The sequence below is a fragment of the Vipera berus genome (genome assembly GCF_964194415.1).
Source record: "Vipera berus genome assembly, chromosome: 3".
Lineage (NCBI taxonomy): Eukaryota > Metazoa > Chordata > Lepidosauria > Squamata > Viperidae > Vipera > Vipera berus.
Window position 1 is genome coordinate 2,819,230 of NC_138204.1, and position 25,682 is coordinate 2,844,911.

General features: G+C 46.3%; 1 protein-coding gene across 1 annotated transcript in view; it reads right to left on the bottom strand.

The window, feature by feature from the left end:
- LOC308665493 (bactericidal permeability-increasing protein-like) overlaps positions 1 to 25,682 on the bottom strand; it is a gene marked incomplete at its 3' end in the record, with an annotated part of 76,232 nt that overhangs the window by 20,330 nt on the left and 30,220 nt on the right. Inside the window, exons 2-3 of the mRNA XM_081323554.1 lie at positions 1,519 to 1,671; positions 817 to 931 (exon numbers count right to left, since the gene is read on the bottom strand). Coding sequence (XP_081179680.1) covers positions 817 to 931; positions 1,519 to 1,654 — 251 coding nt within the window. The 5' untranslated portion in view covers positions 1,655 to 1,671. The remainder of the gene's footprint in view (positions 1 to 816; positions 932 to 1,518; positions 1,672 to 25,682) is intronic.

A 25,682-nucleotide genomic window follows, 5' to 3' on the forward strand; every position in this document is an offset into this window, starting at 1 on the left:
AGGTCCCTACCAACTATTGTTGTTGTTGTTGTTGTTGTTGTTGTTAAAGTCAATGGGGGAAGGCAGATTCACTTAACAACCATGTGACTCACTTAACAACCGCAACGATTCACTTCAGAACTGTGGCGAGAAAGGTCATAAAATGGGGCAAAAGTCACTTAGCAAATGTCTCACTTTAACCAGAGAAATTTGAGGCTCAGTTATGGTCCTAAGCCAGAGGTAGGCAAACTTGGCCCCTTCATGACTTGTGGACTTCAACTCCCAGAATTCCTCAGCCAGCATGGAAGAACTATGGCCCCTTCATGACTCACGGACTTCAACTCCCAGAATTCCTCAGCCAGCATGGGGGAACTATGGCCCCTTCATGACTCGCGGACTCCAACTCCCAGAATTCCTGAGCCAGCATGGGGGAACTATGGCCCCTTCATGACTCACGGACTTCAACTCCCAGAATTCCTCAGCCAGCATGGGGGAACTATGGCCCCCCTCATGACTTGTGGACTTCAACTCCCAGAATTCCTCAGCCAGCATGGGGGAACTACGGCCCCTTCATGACTCGCGGAATCCAACTCCCAGAATTCCTGAGCCAGCATGGGGGAACTATGGCCCCTTCATGAGTCGTGGACTTCAACTCCCAGAATTCCAGAGCCATCATGGCTCAGCTTGGAAACCTCTCCTTTCCCCTCAGCGTGGCTGGCTCAGGAATTCTGGGAGTTGAAGTCCACCAGTCATAAAAGAGCCAAGGTTGCCTACCCCTGTACCTAAGCCAAGGACTACCAGTACTTTAGCATAGGAGGAAGCTGGGCCCAGCCTTACTTTGAGAAGGACAAAGAGATTTCTCCCAACAGGGGCACGTTGTAGCTGTTGCTTTGATCCTGGATTTGCTCCTCCATCAGTTGCGACAGAAGCATCTGCATCGCCATGTCCTTCACTGCAAAGAATTAGCAAGAGTGCAGATCAACAGGGAGGACGTGATATAAAATGTTTCACAGACGGCACTTGCCACCAGCAAGACTGGCAAAAAATGCTTAAAAACATGTCGGATAGGTGTTGGAAATGTAAGCCCAAGTCAGGCATTTATTATCACCACGTACGATGGACACATGTTGAAGCAAAGGGGATAACTGGAAAAAAAATACATACTTGGCTAGGAAAGACGTTGGGAAAACACGTAGATTTTAAACCCGGTTTGTTTGTTTTTTTAATGAGGCGTTATGCCGGAAAAGATCAATAAACAAAGTATATATTTGATGTTGCATGGGATAACAGCGACAAGAATCATATTTGGCAACCACTGTCTTGCCAGTTGCGTAAAGATCTAATTGGTGGACGACTGAATCACGCAAAGATCCGGGGGGATCCCTTCTGGATTTGCTTAAGGGAGCAAGCAAGAAAATTTCATTTTTAACGTGTGCCAATGTGCCCACGGTAAAAGATGACAATAAAGGTCATCTACCTATCTTACGTCTCACGCTTCGTGCTTGTCTCCACTTGTGAGGACCTCAAGGAGAAACTCACCATAGGCCAGCCCTCTGTGGTTTATTTGGAGTTTAAGGGCTGCTGGGGGCTTCATTTCGTTTTTAAGAAAGAGATGAGCCTCAAAAATCGGCAGGAAAAAAATCCACATCATCGTTTTCAGGTGGAGGTTAGCCATGCGGGTCCCGAAGATCCCTACAAGGGGAAGAGAACAAAGATCCAACAAGAGTCACTAACCATGAAATGAGTATTATTATTATTATTATTATTATTATTATTATTATTATTATTATTATTATTATTATTATTATTATTATTATATAATGAAATACAGTACAACGGTTGCTGGAATCGGGGATGCCTAGTTTAATGAAGAGAAGGGCGAGGGGTGACATGATAGCAGCCTGCCAGTATCTCAGGGGCTGCCCCAAAGAAGAGGGAGTCAAGCTATTTTCCAAAGGACTAGAAAGCTGGCAAGAAAAAATGAATGGAAGCTAACCAAACAGAAAAGCAACCTAGAACTAAGGAGAAACTTCCTAACAGTCAGAACAATTAACCAGTGGAACAACCTGCCTCCAGAAGCTGTGAATGCTCCAACATTGGGAGTTTTTAAGAAGAGACTGGACAGCCATTTGTCTGAAATGGTATAGGGTTTCCTGACTGAGCACGGGGTTAGACTAGATGACCTCCAAGATCCCTTCCAACATCATTATCATCGTCGTCATTATTAACAACAATAATAATAATACAATACAATACACCCGTCTTTCCCCCAAAATAAGGCCTGGTCTTATATTAATTTTTATTTCAAAAGATGCATTAAGGTTATTTTCCAATTAAGTACTATAATAATAATAATAATAATAATAATAATAATAATAATAATAATAATAATAATAATAATAATAATAATAATAATAATAATAATAATAATAATAATAATAATTTTATCTGTATACCGCCCTTCTCCCGAAGGACTCAGGGCGGTGAACAGGGCAATACATACTAAAATACAAGAATACAAAAATTAAAAAGAGATTAAACAAGGTGCCCAAAAGCTTACAGCAGTAAGTTAAAATACATTAAAACGATAATAAAACCCAATCCCATCACCCATCAGGCCAGGCCAGCTTGTTCGAACAAGTAGGTCTTCAGATCGCGTCGGAAGGAGCGAAGGTCTGGCGCCATACGGAGCTCAACCGGCAAACGGTTCCACAAATCCGGGGCACCCACAGAGAAGGACCTCCCCCTGGGGGCCACCAGACGACATTCTCTGACCAGTGGCACCCTGAGGAGGCCCTCTCTGTGGGAACGCACAGGGCGGAGGGAAGTTGACGCCGGCAGCAGGTGATCCCTAAGGTACTCCGGACCCAAGCCATGTAGGGCTTTAAAGACCATTACCAGCACCTTGAATCTCACCCGGAAGACAACTGGGAGCCAATGCAGCTCACGGAGCAGAGGTGTAACATGGGAGTATCGGGAGACTCCCAACACAACTCTCGCGGCTGCATTCTGCACCAGTTGGAGCCTCCGAGTGGTCCTCAAGGGCAGCCCCATGTAGAGAGCGTTGCAGTAGTCTAATAGAATAGAATAGAATAGAATAGAATAGAATAGAATAGAATAGAATAGAATAGAATAGAATAGAATAGAATAGAATAGAATAGAATAGAATAGAATAACAGAGTTGGAAGGCACCTTGTAGGTCATCTAGTCCAACCACCTGCCCAAGCAGGAGACCCTACACCACAGGTCCCCAACCTTTTTTGCACCAGGGACTGGTTCCATGGAGAGATGTTTTTCTGCGCACCAGAGGGTTTGTGGTTTTGTGCACTGCCTGCATCCTGCAGATGGGGCTTTGCTTGTTTGTCCGGACCAGTTGCTAGCATGCCATGGCCCGGTACTGGTCCATGGCCCGGGGGTTGGGGACCCCTGCCCTACACCATTTCTGACAGATGTCAGCCAAGTCTCTTCTTAAAAGCTTCCAGGGGTGAAGAACCCACAACATCTGGAGGCAAGCAGTTCCACTGGTTAATTGTTCTCACTGTCAAGAAGTTTCTCCTTAGTTCTAGGTTGCTTCTCTCTTTGGTTAGTTTCCATCCGTTGCTTCTCATCCTGCCTTCAGGGGCTTTGGAGGGTAGCTTGACTCCCACTTCTTTGGGGCAGCCCCTGAGATACTGGAAGACTGCTATCCTGTCCCCCCTCGTCCTTCTCTTTATTAAACTAGACATACCCAATTCCTGCAACCGTTCCTTATATGTTTTAGCCTCCAGTCATCCCCTGATCATCTTTGTTGCTCTTCTCTGCACTCTTTCTAGAGTCCCAACATCTTTTTTACATCATAGCGACCAAAACTGCATGCAGGATTCCAAGTGTGGCCTTACCAAGGCATTGTAAAGTGGTATTAACACTCCACGTGATCTTCATTATGTCCCTCTGTTGATGCAGCTTAGCACTGTGTTGGCTTTTTTGGCAGCTGCCGCACAACGGCTGGCTCACATTGAAGCGATTGTCCACTAGGACTCCGAAATCCCTCTCACAGTTGCTACTATTGAGCAAGGTACCCCCTATGGTATAACTGTGCATAGTATGTAGTAAGGCTGTATTACTATTATCCTTCTCATCTTCTTGGATGAGATAGATGGCAACAACTTCACAAATGCATGGCACCACACAGGAGAACAAACTCATTAGGACAAGATTCAGTGGTGCGTCTCACAGCCATTCCGGGCATCACCACCCCCACCCCCGATGCTTTACTCCAAGTGTCGCCCGTGCAGTCCCAACGAGGTGGGTGAAGCAACCTGCTTCCCAAAGGCATGTTTCCCAGCCCAACCTAATGAATGGTACAACCGGTAGGCAACCTTGGCTCTTTTATGACTCTTGGACTTCAACTCCCAGAATTCCTGAGCCATCCATGCTGAGGGGAAAGGGAGAGGTTTCCAAGCTGAGCCTTGCTGGCTCAGGAATTCTGGGAGTTGAAGTCCACGAGTCATGAGGGGCCATAGTTCCCCCACGCTGGCTCAGGAATTCTGGGAGTTGAAGTCCACGAGTCATGAGGGGGCCATAGTTCCCCCATGCTGGCTCAGGAATTCTGGGAGTTGAAGTCCACGAGTCATGAGGGGGCCATAGTTCCCCCATGCTGTCTTCAGGAATTCTGGGAGTTGAAGTCCACAAGTCATGAGGGGGCCATAGTTCCCCCATGCTGTCTTCAGGAATTCTGGGAGTTGAAGTCCACAAGTCATGAGGGGGCCATAGTTCCCCCATGCTGTCTTCAGGAATTCTGGGAGTTGAAGTACACAAGCCATGAAGGGGCCATAGTTTCCCCCATGCTGGCTCAGGAATTCTGGGAGTTGAAGTCCACAAGTCATGAAGGGGCCATAGTTCCCCCATGCTGGCTCAGGAATTCTGGGAGTGGAAGTCTACAAGTCATGCGGGGGCCATAGTTCCCCCATGCTGGTTCAGGAATTCTGGGAGTTGAAGTCCACGAGTCATGAGGGGGCCATAGTTCCCCCATGCTGTCTTCAGGAATTCTGGGAGTTGAAGTCCACAAGTCACGAAGGGGCCACAGTTCCCCCATGCTGGCTCAGGAATTCTGGGAGTTGAAGTCCAAAGTCATGAGGGGGCCATAGTTCCCCCATGCTGGCTTCAGGAATTCTGAGAGTTGAAATCCATGAGTCATAAAAAGGTTGCCTACCCCTGATAGGACAACAAACCCATCAGAGCAAGATTAGTGGTCCATCTGCATTTAAAAGACAAATGGCGCTCTTTCGAAGACAGCAAAGTCCACATTTTGGACGGAAAGGACCGCCAGTTTGAAAGAGGGGTCCAAGAGGCCATCTAGGCCAAACCTGAACACCCCTCCGTCAACAGAAGGGGAGGGACATGACACCATATATCTCGTCTACCACACGGTCCTTTCAGCGGTTCCAAGGAGGCTCCACGACCTGTTTGCACCACTCAGGTGACCCTGAAGACACAGGTAAACCTCCAAATGGCCTCAAGGGCTATGCAAAGGACCAGCTGTCTGCAAGGAGTATAAATCCTTCCCTTCGCCACCATCTGGTCAGAACCTGAAGAAGCTTCTGGGATGAGAAGCGAAAGGTCTTCAACGAACAAACAAGAAAGTCCAGTTGTCAAAGTTTCCGACGTATGGGCTTTTCAAGCCACTCTGAGGCACTGTTTACCTTAAAAGTCCTTTATTAGCCTAATACACCGGCAAAACCTTGCTGGAAGGAAGCTAGAATCTGAAAGGAAGCTGGAATCTGAAATCTCCGCCCGCCCCCCCTTGCACAATACATTAAAACACAATTCTCCACCTTTCTAATTTTGTCATTAATCATATTCTCCAATTAATTTAAAGAATCAGCTTCCCTTCCGTTAGAAGAACCGCCAAACCTTATCTTCTTTAGAGAGACCAATGGCCTTGAAAGTGCAATCCTACTCATTCCCCCCTCCTAACCTTAAACTAAAACAAAACTCGACTTCAAGCAATACGCAAGTTTAACATATGACATAGCTACTTCTTCATCTCATGTCAAGCAATAACATTCGATGTTAGCAGCCTTGACACCAGTTGCCTGCTGGAAAAAATAGCATCTTTGGGACTTTGAACCAGAAACGACACCACCCCAAAAAAGCAGCCAGATTCTTTTTTTTTCTCTCTCCCCCAACAGTCTTTGCCTCCTCCCTCCTTCACCGAGAAGCTCGAATGAGACAAATTCCTCCTGTGTCTAATGACAGATGCCTAGAATCAAGATCACGCGAGGTATTAGTACCGCTTTATAAAACCCTAGTGAGGCCACACCTGGAATACTGCAGCCAATTTTGGTCACCACATCACAAAAAAGATGTTGAGAGTCTGGAAAAAAATAATCCAGAGAAGAGCAACTGAGATGATCCAAGGCCTGGAGACCAAAACGTAGGAAGAACGGCTGCGGGACTTGGGTTTGGCTAGTCTGAAGAAAAAGAAGAAATAGGGGAGACATGATAGCAGAGTTCCGGTATCTGAGGGGCTGCCACAAAGAAGAGGAGGGGGTCACTTTGTTCACCAGAGCACCAGAAGGAAGGATGAGAAACAATGGATGGAAACTAATCAAGCAGAGAAGCAACCTGGAATTAAGGAGAAGCTTCCTGACAGTGAGGACAATTAACCAGTGGAACAGCTTGCCACCAGGAATCGTGGGCGCTCCATCACTGGATATTTTCAAGAACAGACTAGATAGTCACTTGTCTGACATGGTATAGGTTCTCCTGCTTGAGCAGGGGGCTGGACTAGAAGACCTCCAAGGTCCCTTCCAGCTCTATTCTATTCTATTCTATTCTATTCTATTCTATTCTATTCTATTCTATTCTATTCTATTCTATTCTATTCCATTCCATTCCATTCCATTCCATTCCATTCCATTTTCTATTCTATTCTATTCTATTCTATTCTATTCTATTCTATTCTATTCTATTCTATTCTATTCTATTCTATTCTATTCTATTCTATTCTATTCTATTCTATTCTATTCTAGGTGCTGGTTATCACCTATAAAGCCCTACATGGCCTGGGTCCGGGGTATTTGAGGGAACACCTGCTGCCGGCATCAAACACCCTTCGCCCAGTGCGCTCCCACAGGGAGGGTCTGCTCAGGGTCCCGCCGGTAAGAGATTGCCGGCGGGTGACACCCAGGGATAGGGCCTTCTCAGTGGGGGCGCCTGCCCTCTGGAACCAGCTGCCGGTGGAGCTGAGGACTGCTCCCGACCTCCGATCATTCCGCCGGGGCCTGAAGACCTGGCTCTTTGAGCTCTCGGGCCCAGGCTGAGGAGACATTCATTTTAATTGGGGTTTTTAATAGTACAGGGTTGATTTAATATTTTTTAAACTGGGTTTTAACTTTTGTATGGTTGATTTTTAACTCCCTGTAAACCGCCCTGAGTCCTCAGGGAAAGGGCGGTATATAAATGCAATAAAATAAATAAAAATAAAATAAATATTCTATTCTATTCTATTCTATTCTATTCTATTCTATTCTATTCTATTCTATTCTATTCTATTCTATTCTATTCTACAATTTGTCTGTTCTACTCTATTCTATTCATTTCTCTTCTATTCTTATTTCTTATTCTATTCTATTCTATTCTATTCTATTCTATTCTATTCTATTCTATTCCATATTTTCTATTCTATTCTATTCTATTCTATTCTATTCTATTCTATTCTATTCTATTCTATTCTATATTTTCTATTCTATTCTATTCTATTCTATTCTATTCTATTCTATTCTATTCTATTCTACAATTTGTCTGTTCTACTCTATTCTATTCATTTCTCTTCTATTCTTATTTCTTATTCTATTCTATTCTATTCTATTCTATTCTATTCTATTCTATTCTATTCTATTCTATTCTATTCTATTCTATTCTATTCTATTCTATTATTCTATTCTATTCTATTCTATTCTATTCTATTCTATTCTATTCTATTCTACAATTTGTCTGTTCTACTCTACTCTATTCATTTCTCTTCTATTCAAACTCTACTGTATTCTATTCTAAATAAAGTATTGAATTCAATTCGAATCAAATCAAATTACTTACTAAGAAGGTCTCGACTTGCAACAGGACAGCGGTGCCAATGGGAACCGTCGGTCATCACCGAATTCGTGTTCCTTTCCAAGACCTTTTATATCTCCACTCACCCAACCTTACACTTCCTCCTCTCAAGGATGACTACCAATAAGATGTCAATCCAGTCTTGCTTGGGAAAACCCACATTTCCCCATCTCTGTCCATACGAAACGGACGAGAAGGAAGTGAGCTGTCCTGAATTAAACCCCCGGCACGTCTGAATCTGATCGTAACCAAGGCAAAAAAATAAAAAATAAATAAATCACCACCATTTCTTCAAGGAAAGTCCAAGCTGAACCACGCTGACGGGTACCCCGTGCAAATCATCCTCAATTGACAAGAGTTCATTGAGTGACTGTTCAAAGGTACACCGGCACTGGGAAATGTGACACGACCGTTTTCACACAACCATAGCCGCATCCTCGTGGGCACTGGATCAAAATTCAGACACAGACGCCTATTTATGATGGTCGCAGCGTCCCCCGGGGTCACGCCACCCCCTTTTGCGACTTTCTGACAATCAAAGTCAATAAAAAGCCAGATTCACTTAAAAACCATCTTATGTGCTTAACAGCTGTTAAGAACAGTGGCAAGAAATGTCGTAAAATGGGGTGAATTTCATTCGAGAACTGTCTCACTTAGCAACAGAAATTTTGAGCTGGACTGTGGTTGTAAGTTGAGGATTCCCCATACAGAAATACATGTGGCAAATATATTCCGGAGTTATAATATAATCTGGCTAATGGAGTACACAGGGAGCAAAATCTTTCCAAGCACCAGGAAGGAAGGAAGTTTAAATGGGTGTTATGTATGCGTACACTTTGGGAGCAAGCAACTAAATTTTTAATGTGTGCCAGTGTGCCCACAGTAAAAAAAAATGACAATAAAGGTTAGCTATCTATCTATAAGAGACGTGGTGGCTCAGTGGGTTAGGATGCTGAGCTTGTCGATCAGAAGGTCGGCAGTTTGGCGGGTCGAATCCCGAGTGCCGCGTAGCAGAGTGAGCGCCTGTTACTCGTCCCAGCTTCTGCCAACCTAGCAGTTCGAAAGCACGTAAAAATGCAAGTAGAAAAATAGGGACCACTCCGGTGGGAAGAGAACAGCGTTCCGTGTGCCTTTGGCGTCTGGTCATGCCGGCCACATGACCACGGAGACGTCCTCGGACAAGCGCCGGCTCTTCGGCTTTGAAACGGAGATGAGCACCGGCCCCTAGAGTTGGAAACGACTAGCACGCATGTGCGGGGGAACCTTTACCTTTACCTTATCTATCTATAACAATTCTCAAGTCCACAGTGGGGAGAAACAGACAGAACAGGAAAGAAATAAAAGGAATATATTGACACAAGAATTCATCAACTCTAAGAAACTCTTAAGCTAGAACAATTAACCAGTGGAACTACCTGCCTCCAGAAACTTGGAATGCTCCAGCAATGGAAGTTTTTAAGAAGAGACTGGACGCCCATTTGTCTGTGATGGTATAGGGTTTCATGCCTGAGCAGGGGGTTGGACTAGATGACCTCCAAGGTCCCTTTCAACTCTGTTGTTGTTGTTGTTGTTATTGATCATCGCACAGTCAGGCAGATGTTCAGACTGCATTTGGCATTTTTGCCTACCTATCGAGTCCTTACCAAGGACCTGGGGATAGGCAGATGTGGAAGTTTGATGGTATTATAGATCTGATGATGATGATGAAGATGATGATGATGAAATCAGGGATAGTAGCAAGAAACCGCAAGGAAAGATCTGAAAATAAACAGCCAGGATAGTGGAGGCCAAGCAACATGGGTTTTATTGTACTTTATTTTAACTTTCTTTTAAGGTAGTCCTTGACTTACGGTCAGTTCACTGAGTGACAGTTCAAAGCTACAGCAGCCCTGGAAAAAGTGACGTGACCGTTTTCACACCACCGTCCCAGCATCCCCCTTGGTTCGCGGGATCAAACTTCGGCTGCTTGGCAACTGACTTGTGTTTGCGACGGTCGCATTGTCCCCGGGGGCGGGGGTGTCACGTGATCCTGTTTTGCGACCTACTGGCAATCAAAGTCCATGGAGAAGCCAGATCCCCTTAACAACCAGGCCACTAACTTAACCACTGTGGCAAGAAAGGTCGTAAAGTGGAACAAAACTCACTTAACAGATATTACACTTAGCAACATAAATTTGTAATATAATTGTAATATAAGAGAATGCAGAAGTTTTTCTGCTTTAGCTAACAAATTGCTGCAACTTTCTAACCACAAAATGCGAACTTTCTCAGGCTGAAGTAATAAATGATTATTCAGCTGTACTGTGTGTACTTACTGTGTCAATAAAAGGCAATTGTGTCTTTTTACAATGACTCCGTGGGACTCAAGAGGTATTTTCCCAGGCTGTTTTTTATTTCCCCCCCCCACTCTACTGTAATACAATATTCATATCGGCGGTTCTGCTTAAATATTATTGAATGCTGAATTTTTTATGATGTAACTGGATAAAGATGACTTTCGCTAGCCAATCAAAAATGTTCCTTTGGACTTTTTTCCTGCTGTGATAAATACAGAGTCCTCAATTTATGGCCACGATTGAACCCAAAATTGGCCTTGCTGAGACAGTTATTGAGTTTTGCCCCATTTTACAACCCCATTAAACCACAGTTGTTAAGTGAACCACGCGGTTGTTAAATGGGTAACACGGCTGTTAAGTGAATCTGGCTTCCCCATGGACTTTGCTGGTCAAGGTCGTAAAAGGGGGAATCACGTCATAAACATGAGTCAGTTGCCAAGCGTCCGAATGTTGATCACGTGACCCTGGGGACGCTGCAACGGTCGTAAGGGTGAGAAACTGTCATAAATCACAGTGCTATCGTAACTTTGAACGGTCAACTAAACAAATGGATGAAAATCTGGGACTACCTAAATATTTCATCACCCTGGGGATGCACCAATGGTCGTAAGTGATAAAAATGGTCATAAGTCCCTTTTTCTCAGTGCAGTTGTAACCGTCGCTAAACGAAATCACGGGTTACCTGTAATTGTGGTTTTGCTTGAAACCTGGATGTTGCTGGATGTGATAGTTCAACAATTCCTTTAAACCAGAACTATTTTTGTCAGGAATAATAGGAGCTAATTATGAGAAAGATTGCAGATATCTAAATCTACATATATTCACGGCAGCAAGAATGGTATTTGCCCAACATTGGAAAAATGAAAACTTACCAACTGAAGCAGTATTAATTAATAAAAATTTTAGAACGTGCAGAAATGGATAGATTGACTTCAAAGATTAAAGAGAAAGAAGACTCCGTGTGCTTTAGAACACGGGATGATTTCTATCAATGGCTAGAAAGAAGAGTCGGAGAGAAAGGAACGTGATATGTAATTTTGAATATAGATTAGCGTTAATGAACATATGATTTATGATAATTAACTATCTTTATTATTTCTAGTTAAATATATGTACCCAGACATTATGCTGTTGGCTAAATATTGAAAAATATTGTAAAAAAGATGTTGAGACTCTAGAAAGAGTACAGAGAAGAGCAATAAAGATGATTAGGGGACTGGAGGTTAAATGTTAACATACAAGGAACGGTTGCTGGAATTGGGCCTGTCTCGTTTAATGAAGAGAAAGACGAGGGGTGACATGATAGCAGTCTTCCAGTATCTCCGGGGCTGCCCCTAAGAAGAGGCAGTCAAGCTATTCTCCAAAGCCCCTGAAGGCAGGACAAGAAGCAACGGATGCAAACTAACTAAGGAAAGAAGCAACCTGGAATTAAGGAGAAACTTCCTGACAGAACAATTAACCAGTGGAACTACCTGCCTCCAGAAGCTGTGAATGCTCCAACACTGGAAGTTTTCAAGAAGAGACTGGACAGCCATTTGTCTGAAATGGTGTAGGGTTTCCTGCCTGAGCAGGGGGTTGGACTGGATGACCTCCAAGGTCCCTTCCAACTTCATTATTATTATTATTATTATTATTATTATTATTATTATTATTATTATTATTATTATTATTATTACTATTATTACTATTACTATTATTATTATCATTTGGAAAAACCCTATCCCCAACCCCAACCCTAACCCAAATCCCAATCCTAATCCCGACTCCCACCTTATTCCCAACCCTATAAAAACTAATAAAATCTTTACAAAAAAAACACAATTCCTTGCTCATTTGCGTTGGCAAAGTTTCCCTTTTTCTTTTAGCACAGAAATTTTGAGATCTGACGTGCGACGTCCTTGAAAGTTGAGATGCTGTGATTGCACGGGGGGGAGGGGGGATCTTGCAAAAGAAAGAAAGAAAGAAAGAAAGAAAGAAAGAAAGAAAGAAAGAAAGAAAGAAAGAAAGAAAGAAAGAAAGAAAGAAAGAAAGAAAAGGAAGACACAAAAGTTTTGCTATTACAAAGCGTAAAAGCTCCCTTCCCTCTGTCGCCCGGGGGTTCCTCTTCCGTAAAATGAGGAACATCAACCAATCTCAGAGAATTCAATGAGCCTAAATTATAAGCAAGTAGGATGATTAAAGTCCTGGTGACTAAAACATATGAAGAACGGTTGCAGGAATTGAGCTTGGCTGGTCTAGCCAAAAAAACAACAACGGACTGGAGGGGAATAGAATCAGAAGAGAGCTGAAAGGGACCTTGGAGGTCATCTACTCCAACCCTATACCATTTCAGACAAATGGCTGTCCAGTCTCTTCTTAAAAACCTCCAGTGTTGGAGCATTCAGAGCTTCTGGAGGCAGGCGGTTCCACTGGTTAATTGTCCTCACTGTCAGGAAGTTTCTCCTTAGTTCCAGGTTGCTTCTCTCTCTTTGATGAGTTTCCATCCGTTGCTTCTTCCTCTGCCTTCTGGTGCTTTGGGGAAGAGGTTGAGCCCCCCTCTTCTTTGGGGCAGCCCCTCAAATACTGGAACCCTGCTATCATGACCCACCCGGTCCTTCTTTTCTCCAGACTGGCAGTATTTGAGGGGCTGGCACAAAGTGGAAGGGGTCAACTTACTTTCCAAAGCACCAGAAGGCAGGACAAGAAGCAACGGATGGAAACTCATCAAGGAGAGAAGCAACCTGGGACTAAGGAAGAATTTCCTGACAGTGAGGACAATTAACCAGAGGAACAGCCGGCCACCAGAAATCGTGGGCGCTCCATCACGGGAGGTTTTAAAGAAGAGACTGGACAGCCACTTGTCTGAACAGAGCCTCCTACTTGAGCAGGGGGTTGGACTAGAAGACCTCCAAGATCCCCCTCCAACTCTGTTATTCTATTCCTGTTCTTATTCTATTCCATTCCATATTTTTTTCTATTCTGTTCTATTCTATTCTATTATTTCTTATCCTATCCTATCCTATCCTATCCTATCCTGTCCTGTTCTACAATCTATTCCATTCCATTCTATTCTATTCTAAAAAAGTGGCACTAAAAAAAGTGACTTATGACCATTTTCCCCACCTACGCCCATTGCAGCATCCACATAGTCACCTGATCAAAATTAAGCTGTTTATTTATTTTTATTTATTTTATTTTAATTCCATTTATATCCCGCCCTTCTCTGAAGACTCAGGGTGGCTTACAAGCTTAGCAGTAGCCTTCATTCTATGTATATGCCTGCTTATTAGGGCTTTCACACACACCCCCAAGCGGCATTATTACAAAGTCAGCTTAATTGCCCCCAACAATCTGGGTCCTCATTTTACCTACCTGGGAAGGATGGAAGGCTGAGTCAACCTTGAGCCTGGTGGGATGCGAACCTGCACTGATTGCAGGCAGCTGGTGTTACTTAAGGAGGCATTAGCCCACTGCTCCACCAAGGCAACTGACCCATACTTATGACGGTTGCAAGTGTCCCACGATGACGTGAGCCCTTTTTGCAACTTTCTGACAGCCAATGGGGAAGCCGGATTCACTTAACAACCGTGTGACTAATTTAGTGACTGCAGTGATTCTCTTAACAAGGGCGGCAAGAAAACGCCTAAAATGGGGCTAAACTCCCTTAGACGAAGGTCATCATCATCACCATCATCAAGTTGGAAGGGACCTTGGAGATCATCTAGTCCAACCCCCTGATCAGGCAGGAAACCTCGCTCGGCAAAGGAAATTGGGGGCCTCCACTGTGGTCCTAAGTTGTGGACTATCGATTTCCCTCCCGCCTCCTCCCATCGCCCGTATCCTGCAACAGCTTCCGAACAAAACAGACCGGTTCCCACCAGGTTGAACTCTACCTGCCCTCACCTTTGATGCGGGTTGCTTGGAAGGAGATGAAAGAGAGTGGAGGGAGGGAGGGGGAGGAGGAGACATCTTTCAAGAGCTTCTCCAGGGGGAAAGTGGGGGATGACCACAGCTCTTCCTGTCCTGCTTGATCGCTGGCCAAGGTGAGGGAGAGAGGCGGGATAAGTCACCTTTGTTCTTTGATACAGCCGGGCACTCTAGGTGGGCTCGTCTCACCTGGTTCAGCTGGTCTCTGCTGAGGAGGAAGCACAGACCGTGGGAAGGATCTGGAAGGCCTGGAAGCCTCAGAGATGTTTTCCTTGGGATGGAGAACAGAACAGAGCAGGACAGAACAGAACAGAGCAGGACAGGACAGGACAGGATAGGATAGGAATAGAGTAGAGTAGAGTAGAGTAGAACAGACAAATTGTAGAACAGAACAGAACAGAACAGAATAGAATAGAATAAGAAATAAGAATAGAATAGAAATGAATAGAGTAGAACAGACAAATTGTAGAATAGAATAGAATAGAATAGAATAGAATAGAATAGAATAGAATAGAATAGAATAGAATAGAATAGAATAGAATAGAATAGAATAGAATAGAATAGAATAGAATAGAATAGAATCCGGAAGGGACCTTGGAGGTCTTCTAGTCCAGCCCCCTGCTCAAGCAGGAGAACCTCTACCCTTTCAGATACGACTGTCTAGCCTCTTTCATAACTGTGTTATTCTGTTATTTTGTTCTGTTGTTCTGTTAGTATGTTATTATTCTGCTAGAAGGGAGTGAGGTTTGGGGAGAGGAGGAAGACTAAAAATCAAGACCCCCTCCCCACTTTGCTGTACGAGGGACCCTCCTCTGGCCCCAGACCACTCCAGATGCCCCTTCACCACCGCCGCCCCCCTTTCTTTCCCCCACACCTGCTGGGTCCCCAAGGAAGGTGAGGGTTAGAGCTGGCCTGCCAATTTAAGGGAGAAATTTCGACATTGCGGTCAGAAAAGCTAGCCCTGCAAGGAACATTGTGTGGCTCTTCCGCCAAAATAGCCGCAAGTTTAGGGCAGGGCCTTGCCTGACTCTTGGGCCAAGTTCACTGGGGGGTGGGGAGGAAATCCCACAACTGGCTGTTTTTGAACCCTCACCCTCCTGGCCCCTGCTCGGTTTTGCAACTGAGTAAGATAAATGAGGAGCTGCGGTCTGGCTCTCTGCAGCTTCCGCAGGCGGAGTTTCCCAGGAGCTCCAGAGTAGCTTGCGATGACTTGGGAGGTGTGGTGTTCAAGGGGGTGGGTTCCCCCTGCCCCCTTCCCCCCAGGGGGGACATCCTCAGCTCCTGGAAGGACCTGAATCCGCTCTCCAGGAAGAGATTCCCAATAGAGGGAGGGGGCTGGAAAGGAAATAGTGCTGGTGGTTTAAAAAAAAATTGGCAATGGCTAAGGCTGACTTTCTGAGCGATTCCAGAGCTGGAAGGCACCTTGGAGGTCATCTAGACCAACCCCCTGCTCGAGAACATGGCCCTCTACCATTTCAGACAAGTGGCTGTCCAGTTTCTTCTCAAAAGCCTCCAGTGATGGAGCACTCACGACTTCTGGAGGCAAGTGGTTGCACTGATTAATTGTTCTAATTGTTAGGAAGTTTCTCCTTAATTCTAGATTGCTTCTCTCCTGGATTAGTTTCCATCCATTGTTTCTTGTCCTGCCTTCAGGTGCTTTGGAATAGGATAGGATAGGATAGGATAGGATAGGATAGGATAGGATAGGATAGGATGGGATGGGATGGGATGGGATGGGATGGGATGGGATGGGATGGGATGAAGAGAAGAGAAGAGAAGAGAAGAGAAGAGAAGAGAAGAGAAGAGAAGAGAAGAGAAGAGAAGAGAAGAGAAGAGAAGAGAAGAGAAGAGAAGAGAAAGATTGTAGAAGAGAAGAGAAGAGAAGGGAAGGGAAGGGAAGGGAAGGGAAGGGAAGGGAAGAGAAGAGAAGAGAAGAGAAGAGAAGAGAAGAGAAGAGAAGAGAAGAGAAGAGAAGAGAAGAGAAGAGAAGAGAAGAGAAGAGAAGAGAAGAGAAGAGAAGAGAAGAGAAGAGAAGAGAAGAAATGGAGTGGAGTGGAACGGAACGGAACAGAACAGAACAGAACAGAACAGAACAGAATAGAAATACTTTATTTGACCAAGCGTGATTAGACACAGAAGGAATTTTTCTCTGGTGCAGAAGCTCTCAATGTACATGCAGGCAGTCTTCAACTTACGACCACAACTGAGGCCCAAAATTATGTCGTTAAGCAAGACCTTTGTTAAATGATTTTTGGCCCATTTTACTACTTTTCTTGCCACGGTCGCAAAGTGAACCACTGCAGTTCTTAAGACAGTAACAGCCTTGTTAAGCGAATCCGGCTTCCCCATGGCTTGTCAGAAGGTCGCAAAAGGGGATCACACCACCCCCAGGGACACTGCAACCGTCGCAAATAGGAGTCAGCTGCCCAGCGTCTGAATTTCGATCACCTGACTAGGGGGAGGCTGCACAGGGCACAAGGGTGAAGAACAGTCCTAAGCCACCCATTTCAGTGCCGTTGTAACTTGGGTCACTAAGTGAACCGTCGTAAGTCGAGGACTACCTGTACAAGTGACAAGACTGCAGAATTCCTCTTCAGAACTGGATCGACAGCACAACAATTGCCACAAGCCACAGGGATCAAATCAGGCCTGCTCGGGTGGGTGTCTCAAATTAGGACCGTCGTGACTTTGAAAGGAAATTCCGGGCTGCCATATACAGTTATAAGCTGAGGAGGACTTGACCAAGCCCGGTGGGAATATCACGTTTCTCAAATGACACGTTTGCGTGACGGTGTTGGGAAACCCATGACCTCATTAGCAGCTTCCCTGGGATGGTCCAGGACCGTGCAGCGTGACTCAGAGCTGCCCGTGAAGAAATCTTAGGCAATTTAGGCCATGTTGCTTCACCGTCCCTCCAAATAAACGTCTTTAAATCCCTCGCCCCTGAATTTCTAGATCCATCTTCCCTCCATCTTTCCCCTTCCTGTTGAAAATCACAACTAATTAATCAGAATAGAGCAGGAAGGGACCTTGGAGGTCATCTAGTCCAGCCCCCTGCTCAAACAGGAGACCCTAGACCAGGGCTCTTCAAACTTGGCCCTTTGATGACTTGCGGACTTCAACTCCCAGAATTCCTCAGCCAGCATGGGGGAACTATGGCCCCTTCATGACTTGCAGACTTCAACTCCCAGAATTCCTCAGCCAGCATGGGGGAACTATGGCCCCTTCATGACTCATGGACTTCCACTCCCAGAATTCCTGAGCCAGCATGGGGGAACTGTGGCCCCTTCATGACTGGTGGACTTCAACTCCCAGAATTCTTGGGCCAGCATGGGGGAACTATGGCCCCTTCATGACTGGTGGACTTCAACTCCCAAAATTCCTGAGCCAGCAAGGGGGAACTATGGCCCCTTCATGACTGGTGGACTTCAACTCCCAGAATTCCTGAGCCAGCATGGGGGAACTGTGGCCCCTTCATGACTTGCAGACTTCAACTCCCAGAATTCCTCAGCCAGCATGGGGGAACTGTGGCCCCTTCATGACTTGCAGACTTCAACTCCCAGAATTCCTCAGCCAGCATGGGGGAACTGTGGCCCCTTCATGACTCGCGGACTTCAACTCCCAGAATTCCTCAGCCAGCATGGGGAAACTATGGCCCCTTCATGACTCATGGACTTCAACTCCCAGAATTCCTCAGCCAGCATGGGGGAACTATGGCCCCTTCATGGCTTGTGGACTTCAACTCCCAGAATTCCTCAGCCAGCATGGGGGAACTGTGGCCCCTTCATGACTCGCGGACTTCAACTCCCAGAATTCCTGAGCCAGCATGGGGGAACTATGGCCCCTTCATGACTCGCGGACTTCAACTCCCAGAATTCCTCAGCCAGCATGGGGGAACTATGGCCCCTTCATGACTCGCGGACTTCAACTCCCAGAATTCCTCAGCCAGCATGGGGGAACTGTGGCCCCTTCATGACTCGCGGACTTCAACTCCCAGAATTCCTGAGCCAGCATGGGGGAACTATGGCCCCTTCATGGCTTGTGGACTTCAACTCCCAGAATTCCTGAGCCAGCATGGGGGAACTATGGCCCCTTCATGGCTTGTGGACTTCAACTTCCAGAATTCCTGAGCCAGCCACGCGTGAATTTCTAGGTCCATCTTTCCTCCAACTTTCCCCTTCCCGTTCAAAATCACAATTAATTAATCAGAATAGAGCAGGAAGGGACCTTGGAGGTCTTCTAGTCCAGCCCCCTGCTCAAGCGGGAGACCCTAGATCACGCGTGGCTGGCTGAGGAATTCTGGGAGTTGAAGTCCACAAGTCATAAAAGGGCTATGTTTGAAGAGCCCTGCTCTAGACCATTTCAATCAATCAATCAGAATAGAGCGGGAAGGGACCTTGGAGGTCATCTAGTCCAACCTCCTGCTTAAGCAGGAAACCCTACACCATTTCAGACAAATGGCTGTCCAGTCTTTTCTTAAAAGCTTCCAGTGTTGGAGCATTCACAGCTTCTGGAGGCAGGTTGTTCCACTGGTTAATTGTTCTGACTGTTAGGAAGTTTCTCCTTAGTTCTAGGTTGCTTCTCTCCTTGACTAGTTTCCATATGTTGCTTCTTGTCCTGCCTTTATGGGGTTTGGAGAATAAGTTGATCCCCCTCTTCTTTGTGGCAGCCTCCCACGTATTGGCAGGCTGCTATCATGACACCCTTAGATACCCCTAATCACTTGCTCATAACAAAATCACAGAGTTGGAAGGGACCTTGAAGGTCTTCTAGTCCACCCCCCCCCCTCAAGCAGGAGACCCTATGCCATTCCAGACAAGCGATTATCCAGACTCTTCTTAAAAACCTCCAGCGATGAAGCGCCCACAAGTTCCGGTGGCAAGCTGTTCCACTGGTTAATTGTTCTCGCCGTGAGCAATTCCCTAAGGCTGAATTCAAACTATTCGACTCCCAGAATTCCTCAGCCAGCCAGCCTCAACTCATCTTGGATGGGGAATGTTGGGAGACAAAAAGTCCACAAGTCTTAAAGTGGCCAACTTTGGAGATTCCTAGTTTAGCAAGACACACAAACACACACCCACGTCGCGTACCACCTCCCGTTTCTGAAGGGCTATCCCATCGAGAGTAAAACATGGCGCGTGGTTAGATCCAGGAAGCCCCCAAAATCCAGATGTCTTGCTCAGGTTGAAATAGTTTCCTTCCCCTCCGGACCCTCGCAGCCTGCAGGCACTCCAGGATAACATCAGTTGGCTGAACCAGATGTGTAATCTCAGGGAGGTAGATGTTAAAATAGATCTGAGATCTGAGACAGATCTGAATCCTGAGGAACCCCACATTGAATTGTTCTATTCTCACCACCAAGGAAAAGAGGAGACCCGTTAGAATAGAATAGAGATGGAAGGGACCTTGGAGGTCTTCTAGTCCAGCCCCCTGCTCAAGCAGGAGAACCTAGACCATCTCAGACAAGTGACTGTCCAGTCTCTTCTTAAAAACCTCCGGTGATGGAGCACCCACGATTTCTGGTGGCAAGTTGTTCCACTGGTTAATTGTCCTCACTGTCAGGAAGTTTCTCCTTAATTCCAGGTTGCTTCTCTCTTTGGTCAGTTTCCAACCATTGTTTCTCGTCCTTCCCTCTGGTGCTTTGGTGAATAACGTGACCCCCTTTTCTTTGGGGCAGCCCCCCAAATACTGGAAAACTGCTATCATGTCTCCCCTATTTCTTCTTTTCTTTAGCCAAACCCAGGTCCCGCAGCCGTTCTTCGTATGTTTTGGTCTCCAGGCCTTTGATTAAATAAACTATGATTTATTTGGTACTAATACCAGTCTATAAAGCCTTAGTAAGACCACACCTAGAATACGGCAACCAATTTTGATCACCACGCTATAAAAAAGATGTTGAGACTCTAGAAATAGTGCAGAGAAGAGGAACAAAGATGATCAGGGGACTGGAGGCTAAAGCAGATGAAGAACGTTGCTGGAATTGGGTAGGTTTAGTTTAATGAAGAGAAGGACCAGGGGGGACATGACAGCAGCCTTCCAATCTCTCAGGGGCTGCCCCAAAGAAGAGGGAGTCAAGCTCTTCTCCAAAGCGCCCGAAGGCAGGAGAAGAAGCAACGGAGGGAAACTCATCAAGGAGAGAAGCAACCTGGAACTAAGGAGGAACTTCCTGTCAATGAGAACAACAGATTGCCTTCAGAAGTTGTGGGAGCTTCATCACTGGAGGCTTTCAAGAAGAGACTGGACTGCCATCGGTCAGAAATGGTGGAGTAGGGTCTCCTGCTTGGACAGGGGGCTGGACTAGATGACCTCCAAGGTCTCTTCCAACTCTGTTATTCTACTCTAATCTCATCATCCAACTTCTGGAACTGCTGTCTAACCCAAACCTCCCAATTGTTTGCAGCCCTGGAAGGGGGGGAAAAATTAAAAACAATCCGGTCCCTAAAGACAATGAGTTATGGATTTTTCCCACCAATTTCAAGAAAAAGACCTAAGATCATCTTTACTTGAGTTAGCCCTCATAGTTCACCTCACCTGGACAATGGTAAACAATTATCCAGAGAGGTGATTTTTGGAGGCCTTGAAAGAAGAGAGGCAAAAACTTTAATCCGTTACCTGTCTTGAGCTTCTGCTGAGGCTTCTGCTGGACCGTCTAGCCGGGAAGACGTCTTATCAATCCTTCCAAAAAGGGACGAGAACCTCACCTGGAGACGCCTCTCCCGGTCTTTCACAGGAAGGATGAGCTTCCTGAAGCTGGTTGGACCATCACACCTCCAGACAGGCTATTTTGGACAACTATTTCCTCCCACTGAGTCACCACCTCCTCAAAGCTGGCTTAGGAAGAAGGCGATGTTTACCTGGAGACAGGACCTGTGGGAGCTATCTCAGTGGACATCAGTATGATTGGTTGCTCAGTGGGAGAACAAGCACAGGGCGATCTCCTGCATGAGGTTGTTGAAGGAAAAGTCTTCCATCATGGTTCAGTCCAAGCCGGGAATAGACAACATGGCGACTGCTTTAGGAAGAAGGTTGCAGTTTATTGAAGAGGAGAGCCAGACAGGAAGATGGCTCTGGAAGGCAAAAGAGAGCGAGCACATGTAGGGAGTGGGGTTTTATACCTTTTGGAGCCTTTTGTTTGGAGTTGTTCCTGTGGCATGAACTTTGACCTGAGTCTGAGTATGCCCTTTGGCATCTGTGGGTTAATCCTATTAGGTCCTGTCTTAGAGTTTGGGATGTCATGGTTCTGATAAATGAGACAGTTCAAAACAAATGCAAGCATTGTTTATCTAAAAAGTCTTAATAATGAAACGAAACATCGGCACTCATCCAAACATTGACATGGGTGGGGTATGTAGATTTTAAGGGTCTTTCTCTTCCTAAGCTTCTAGCTGGGGGCCTCCAACCTTCCTGAATGGATGATCACATCTGCATTTCTACAGAGCTGGTTTCTGCTTGGGGGAGGGAGACTTGGGGTTATTAAGAAAAACTGGACATGCTTTTCTGCCTTTTTAAGATCTTTTGAGGAAATATATTTTTCTGCCTTTTTAATATTTCTTTCTCTGGGGTGGGGGGCTGACTTCCCACAATGTCAAGAGATGGACCTTTGGACCCTCTTCTTTGGCAATCCAGTACAGAAGGGGTCCCCAACCTGTGGGCCGTGGCCTCCTGGCCTCCAGGTCGTTGGACAGGCTGGCCAGTGTGCACGTGTGTGCGTGCATACCCACTCAATTGTGCTAGTGGTGCAGCCATGGGGCAGGGTGCAAAACCAGGACGCCGCACCATGGGGTGCAAAAACGGGCTGCTGCTGTGCCTCGGGGTGCAAAACTGGGGCACCGCTGCACCATGGTGCGCAAAAACGAACATCGCCATGCTGTGGAGCACAAAAATGGGGTGCCCCTACACCACAGGGTGCAAAAACGGGCCACCACCGTGCGGCAAGGTACAAAAACAGCCGCCACCACACCGTTTGGAAATGGGCCACTTCCGCACTGCAGGGCACAAAAATGGGCACCGCCACGCCCGGAGCACAAAAACGAGCTGCCGCTGTGCTGCAAGGCGCAAAAACAGCCGCCACCGCACCACAGGGTGCAGAAACAAGGCGCTGCGCCACGCAAGAACAGGGCAGGGCTAGTGAGTATCACGCAGGCACCTGTCCCATCCCGTTTGCGGCACACGCCTGCACACACGCATGTAAAATGCTTCCCCTTCCCTTTTCCTCCGGTCCACCAACCAACAAAGGTTGATGACTTCTGCAGTAGAGGTCCTGCTTTGATGGCAGAGAAGTGCAGAGAAGAACATCAAAGATGATCAGGGGACTGAAGGCTAAAACATACGAAGAACGGTTGCTGGAATTGGGGATGTCTGGTTTAATGAAGAGAAGGACTAGGGGTGACAGGATAGCAGCCTTCCAGTATCTTAGGGGCTGCCCCAAAGAAGAGGGAGTCAAGCTATTCTCCAAAGCGCCTGAAGGCAGGAGAAGAAGTAACAGATGGAAACTAGTCAAGGAGAGAAGCAACCTAGAACTAAGGAGAAACTTCCTGACAGTCAGAACAATTAACCAGTGGAACAACCCGGCTCCAGAAGCTGTGAATGCTCCAACACTGCAAGTTTTTAAGAAGAGACTGGACAGCCTGAAATGGTATAGGGTTTCCTGCCGGTTTCCCTTCCAACATTATTATTATTATTATTAATTATTATTATTTTTTTATTAATTATTATTATTATTATTATTATTATTATTATTATTATTATTATTATTATTATTATTATTATTATTATTATTATTATTATTATTATTATTATTATTATTGCCACCAAGCTGGAGAGCACCCCCACATTTCAATCCTGGTCTACAAGTATTCTCTTCTATCATAACTTCATTATTTTGGGCATGAGGATCACCAGTGAATTTCCCGAACTTTGAAAGTTCTGGATTTGACATGAAGGCCGAAGTCGACTCAATGGGAAGGAGAAGAAAGATCAGCTCTGAACTCCTGGTTTTCTCTTGCTTCGCCCTAGCCCCCTCCCCCCCCCCACTCCAAAAAAAAGCTGGGCAAGCTTCAAGCACAAATGGGGTGCAGCAGATCGGGGAGACCCCTTCCAAAAGTGCTCACTAAGTCGCCATACTTAATAGAATAGTATAACAGAGTTGGAAGGGACCCTGGAGGTCATCTAGCCCAACCCCCCTGCTCAGGCAGGAAACCCTGTACCCTTTCAGACAAATGGCTGGTCCAGTCTCTTCTTCAAGACTTCCTTTTTTTATAAGCTTTTTATTGCTTTTTTTTCTCTCTCTCTACATACATATCTTAGTTTTTCAAACAGGGTGTCATCTGGGTTCACGAAACGCTAATACATAATCAAGTCCTACTCTTTGGTTCTCTCTTGTAGCCATTCGTAGAATAAATTCCAGCTTTGGTCGTGTTCTGTGTCTTCTTTATCTTTCAGCCTCATCGTCAATCTGCCCATCTCCGCGCATTCCAGTATATCTTTTTTTATTACTTGTTCTTCTGAAGATATTCGTTCATTCTTCCAGCATTGCGCATCAGTCTCTTCTTAAAAACTTCCAGTGTTGGACCATCCACAATTTCGGGGGGAAGGTCGTTCCACCGGTTAACTGTTCTGACTGCCAGAAAGTTTCTCCTGAGTTCCAGGTTGCTTCTCTCCTTGGTTGGTTTCCAACCGTTGCTTCTTGTCTTTGCCTTTGGGTGCTTTGGAGAAGAGCTTGACCCCCTCTAGAGCAGATCACAGTGATAGGAAGATCTAAGCCAAGGGTGGGCGGTCGGTGTCTTCAAACTGGGCAAATTTAGGATTTGTGGACTTCAACTCCCAGAATTCTGGGAGTTGAAGTCCACAAGTCTTAAAGTTGCCCAGTTTGAAGACCCTCAATCTAAGGTTCTTAGAAATCTGTTTTTCTTTCTCTTTCTTTTCTTACACACGCACCCAACTTACTCTGGAACAAAATGTTCAAGCCCCACCACGGATACCACATTGCTTCCTTTCCATGTGGCTCACCACTGGGTGGCTAGGAACTCGGGATTGGTAGAAGGACATCCTGTTCTCCCAGGGAAGTGCACGGGAGGTTGGCCTGTGGCCTACCAGCTAATCAACCATCTCAGGCAGACACGTGTCCTCACCGCTTCCTCCTTCGGCAGCCTTTGCATATCCGACGGGAGCTTAGTAACCTTCCGAAAGCAAGCAGGAAGCCGTGGGGAGGCTGGATTGTATCTCCCACAGGCCTGGAGTGTCAGGCAGCCTTTTAGCAGACCAAGAGAGGAAAGGAGTAGATCCCGTAAGGTCCTTGGTGCCCTCTGAGCTTGGCTGTTTTCCTGCAGACGTTTCATGACCCAACTAGGTAACATCATCAGTGCTAGAAGGGTGGAGGAGGAGGAGGAGGAAGAGGAGGAGGAGGAGGAGGAGGAGGAGGAGGAGGGAGGAGGAGGACCGTGGGGTCCTTGGTGCCCTCTGAGCTTGGCTGTTTTCTTGCAGACGTTTCATCACCCAACTAGGGAACATCATCCGTGCTTAGAAGGGGGGAGGAGGAGGAGCAGGAGGAGGAGGAGGAGGAGGAGGACTGTGGGGTCCTTGGTGCCCTCTGAGCTTGGCTGTTTTCCTGCAGACGTTTCATGACCCAACTAGGTAACATCATCAGTGCTAGAAGGGTGGAGGAGGAGGAGGAGGAAGAGGAGGAGGAGGAGGAGGAGGAGGAGGAGGAGGAGGGAGGAGGAGGACCGTGGGGTCCTTGGTGCCCTCTGAGCTTGGCTGTTTTCTTGCAGACGTTTCATCACCCAACTAGGGAACATCATCCGTGCTTAGAAGGGGGGAGGAGGAGGAGCAGGAGGAGGAGGAGGAGGAGGAGGACTGTGGGGTCCTTGGTGCTCTCTGAGCTTGGTGGTTTTCTTGCAGACATTTTATGACCCAACTAGGGAACATCATCCATGCTAGAAGGGGGGAGGAGGAGGAGGAGGAGGAGGAGGAGGACTGTGGGGTCCTTGGTGCTCTCTGAGCTTGGTGGTTTTCTTGTAGACATTTTATGACCCAACTAGGGAAAATCATCAGTGCTAGAAGGGAGGGGGATTTGCAGAGTGGAGGAACAGAAAGGGAGGAGGAGGAGGAGGAGGAGGAGGAGGAGGAGGAGGAGGAGGAGGAGGAGGAGGAGGAGGAAAGGACTGTGGGGTCCTTGGGACTCTCTGAGCTGGGTGGTTTTCTTGCAGACGTTTCATGACCCAACTAGGGAACATCATCAGTGCTAGAAGAGAGGAGGAGGAGGAGGAGGAGGAGGAGGAGGAGGAGGAGGAGGAGGACTGTGGGGTCCTTGGTGCTCTCTGAGCTTGGTGGTTTTCTTGCAGACATTTTATGACCCAACTAGGGAAC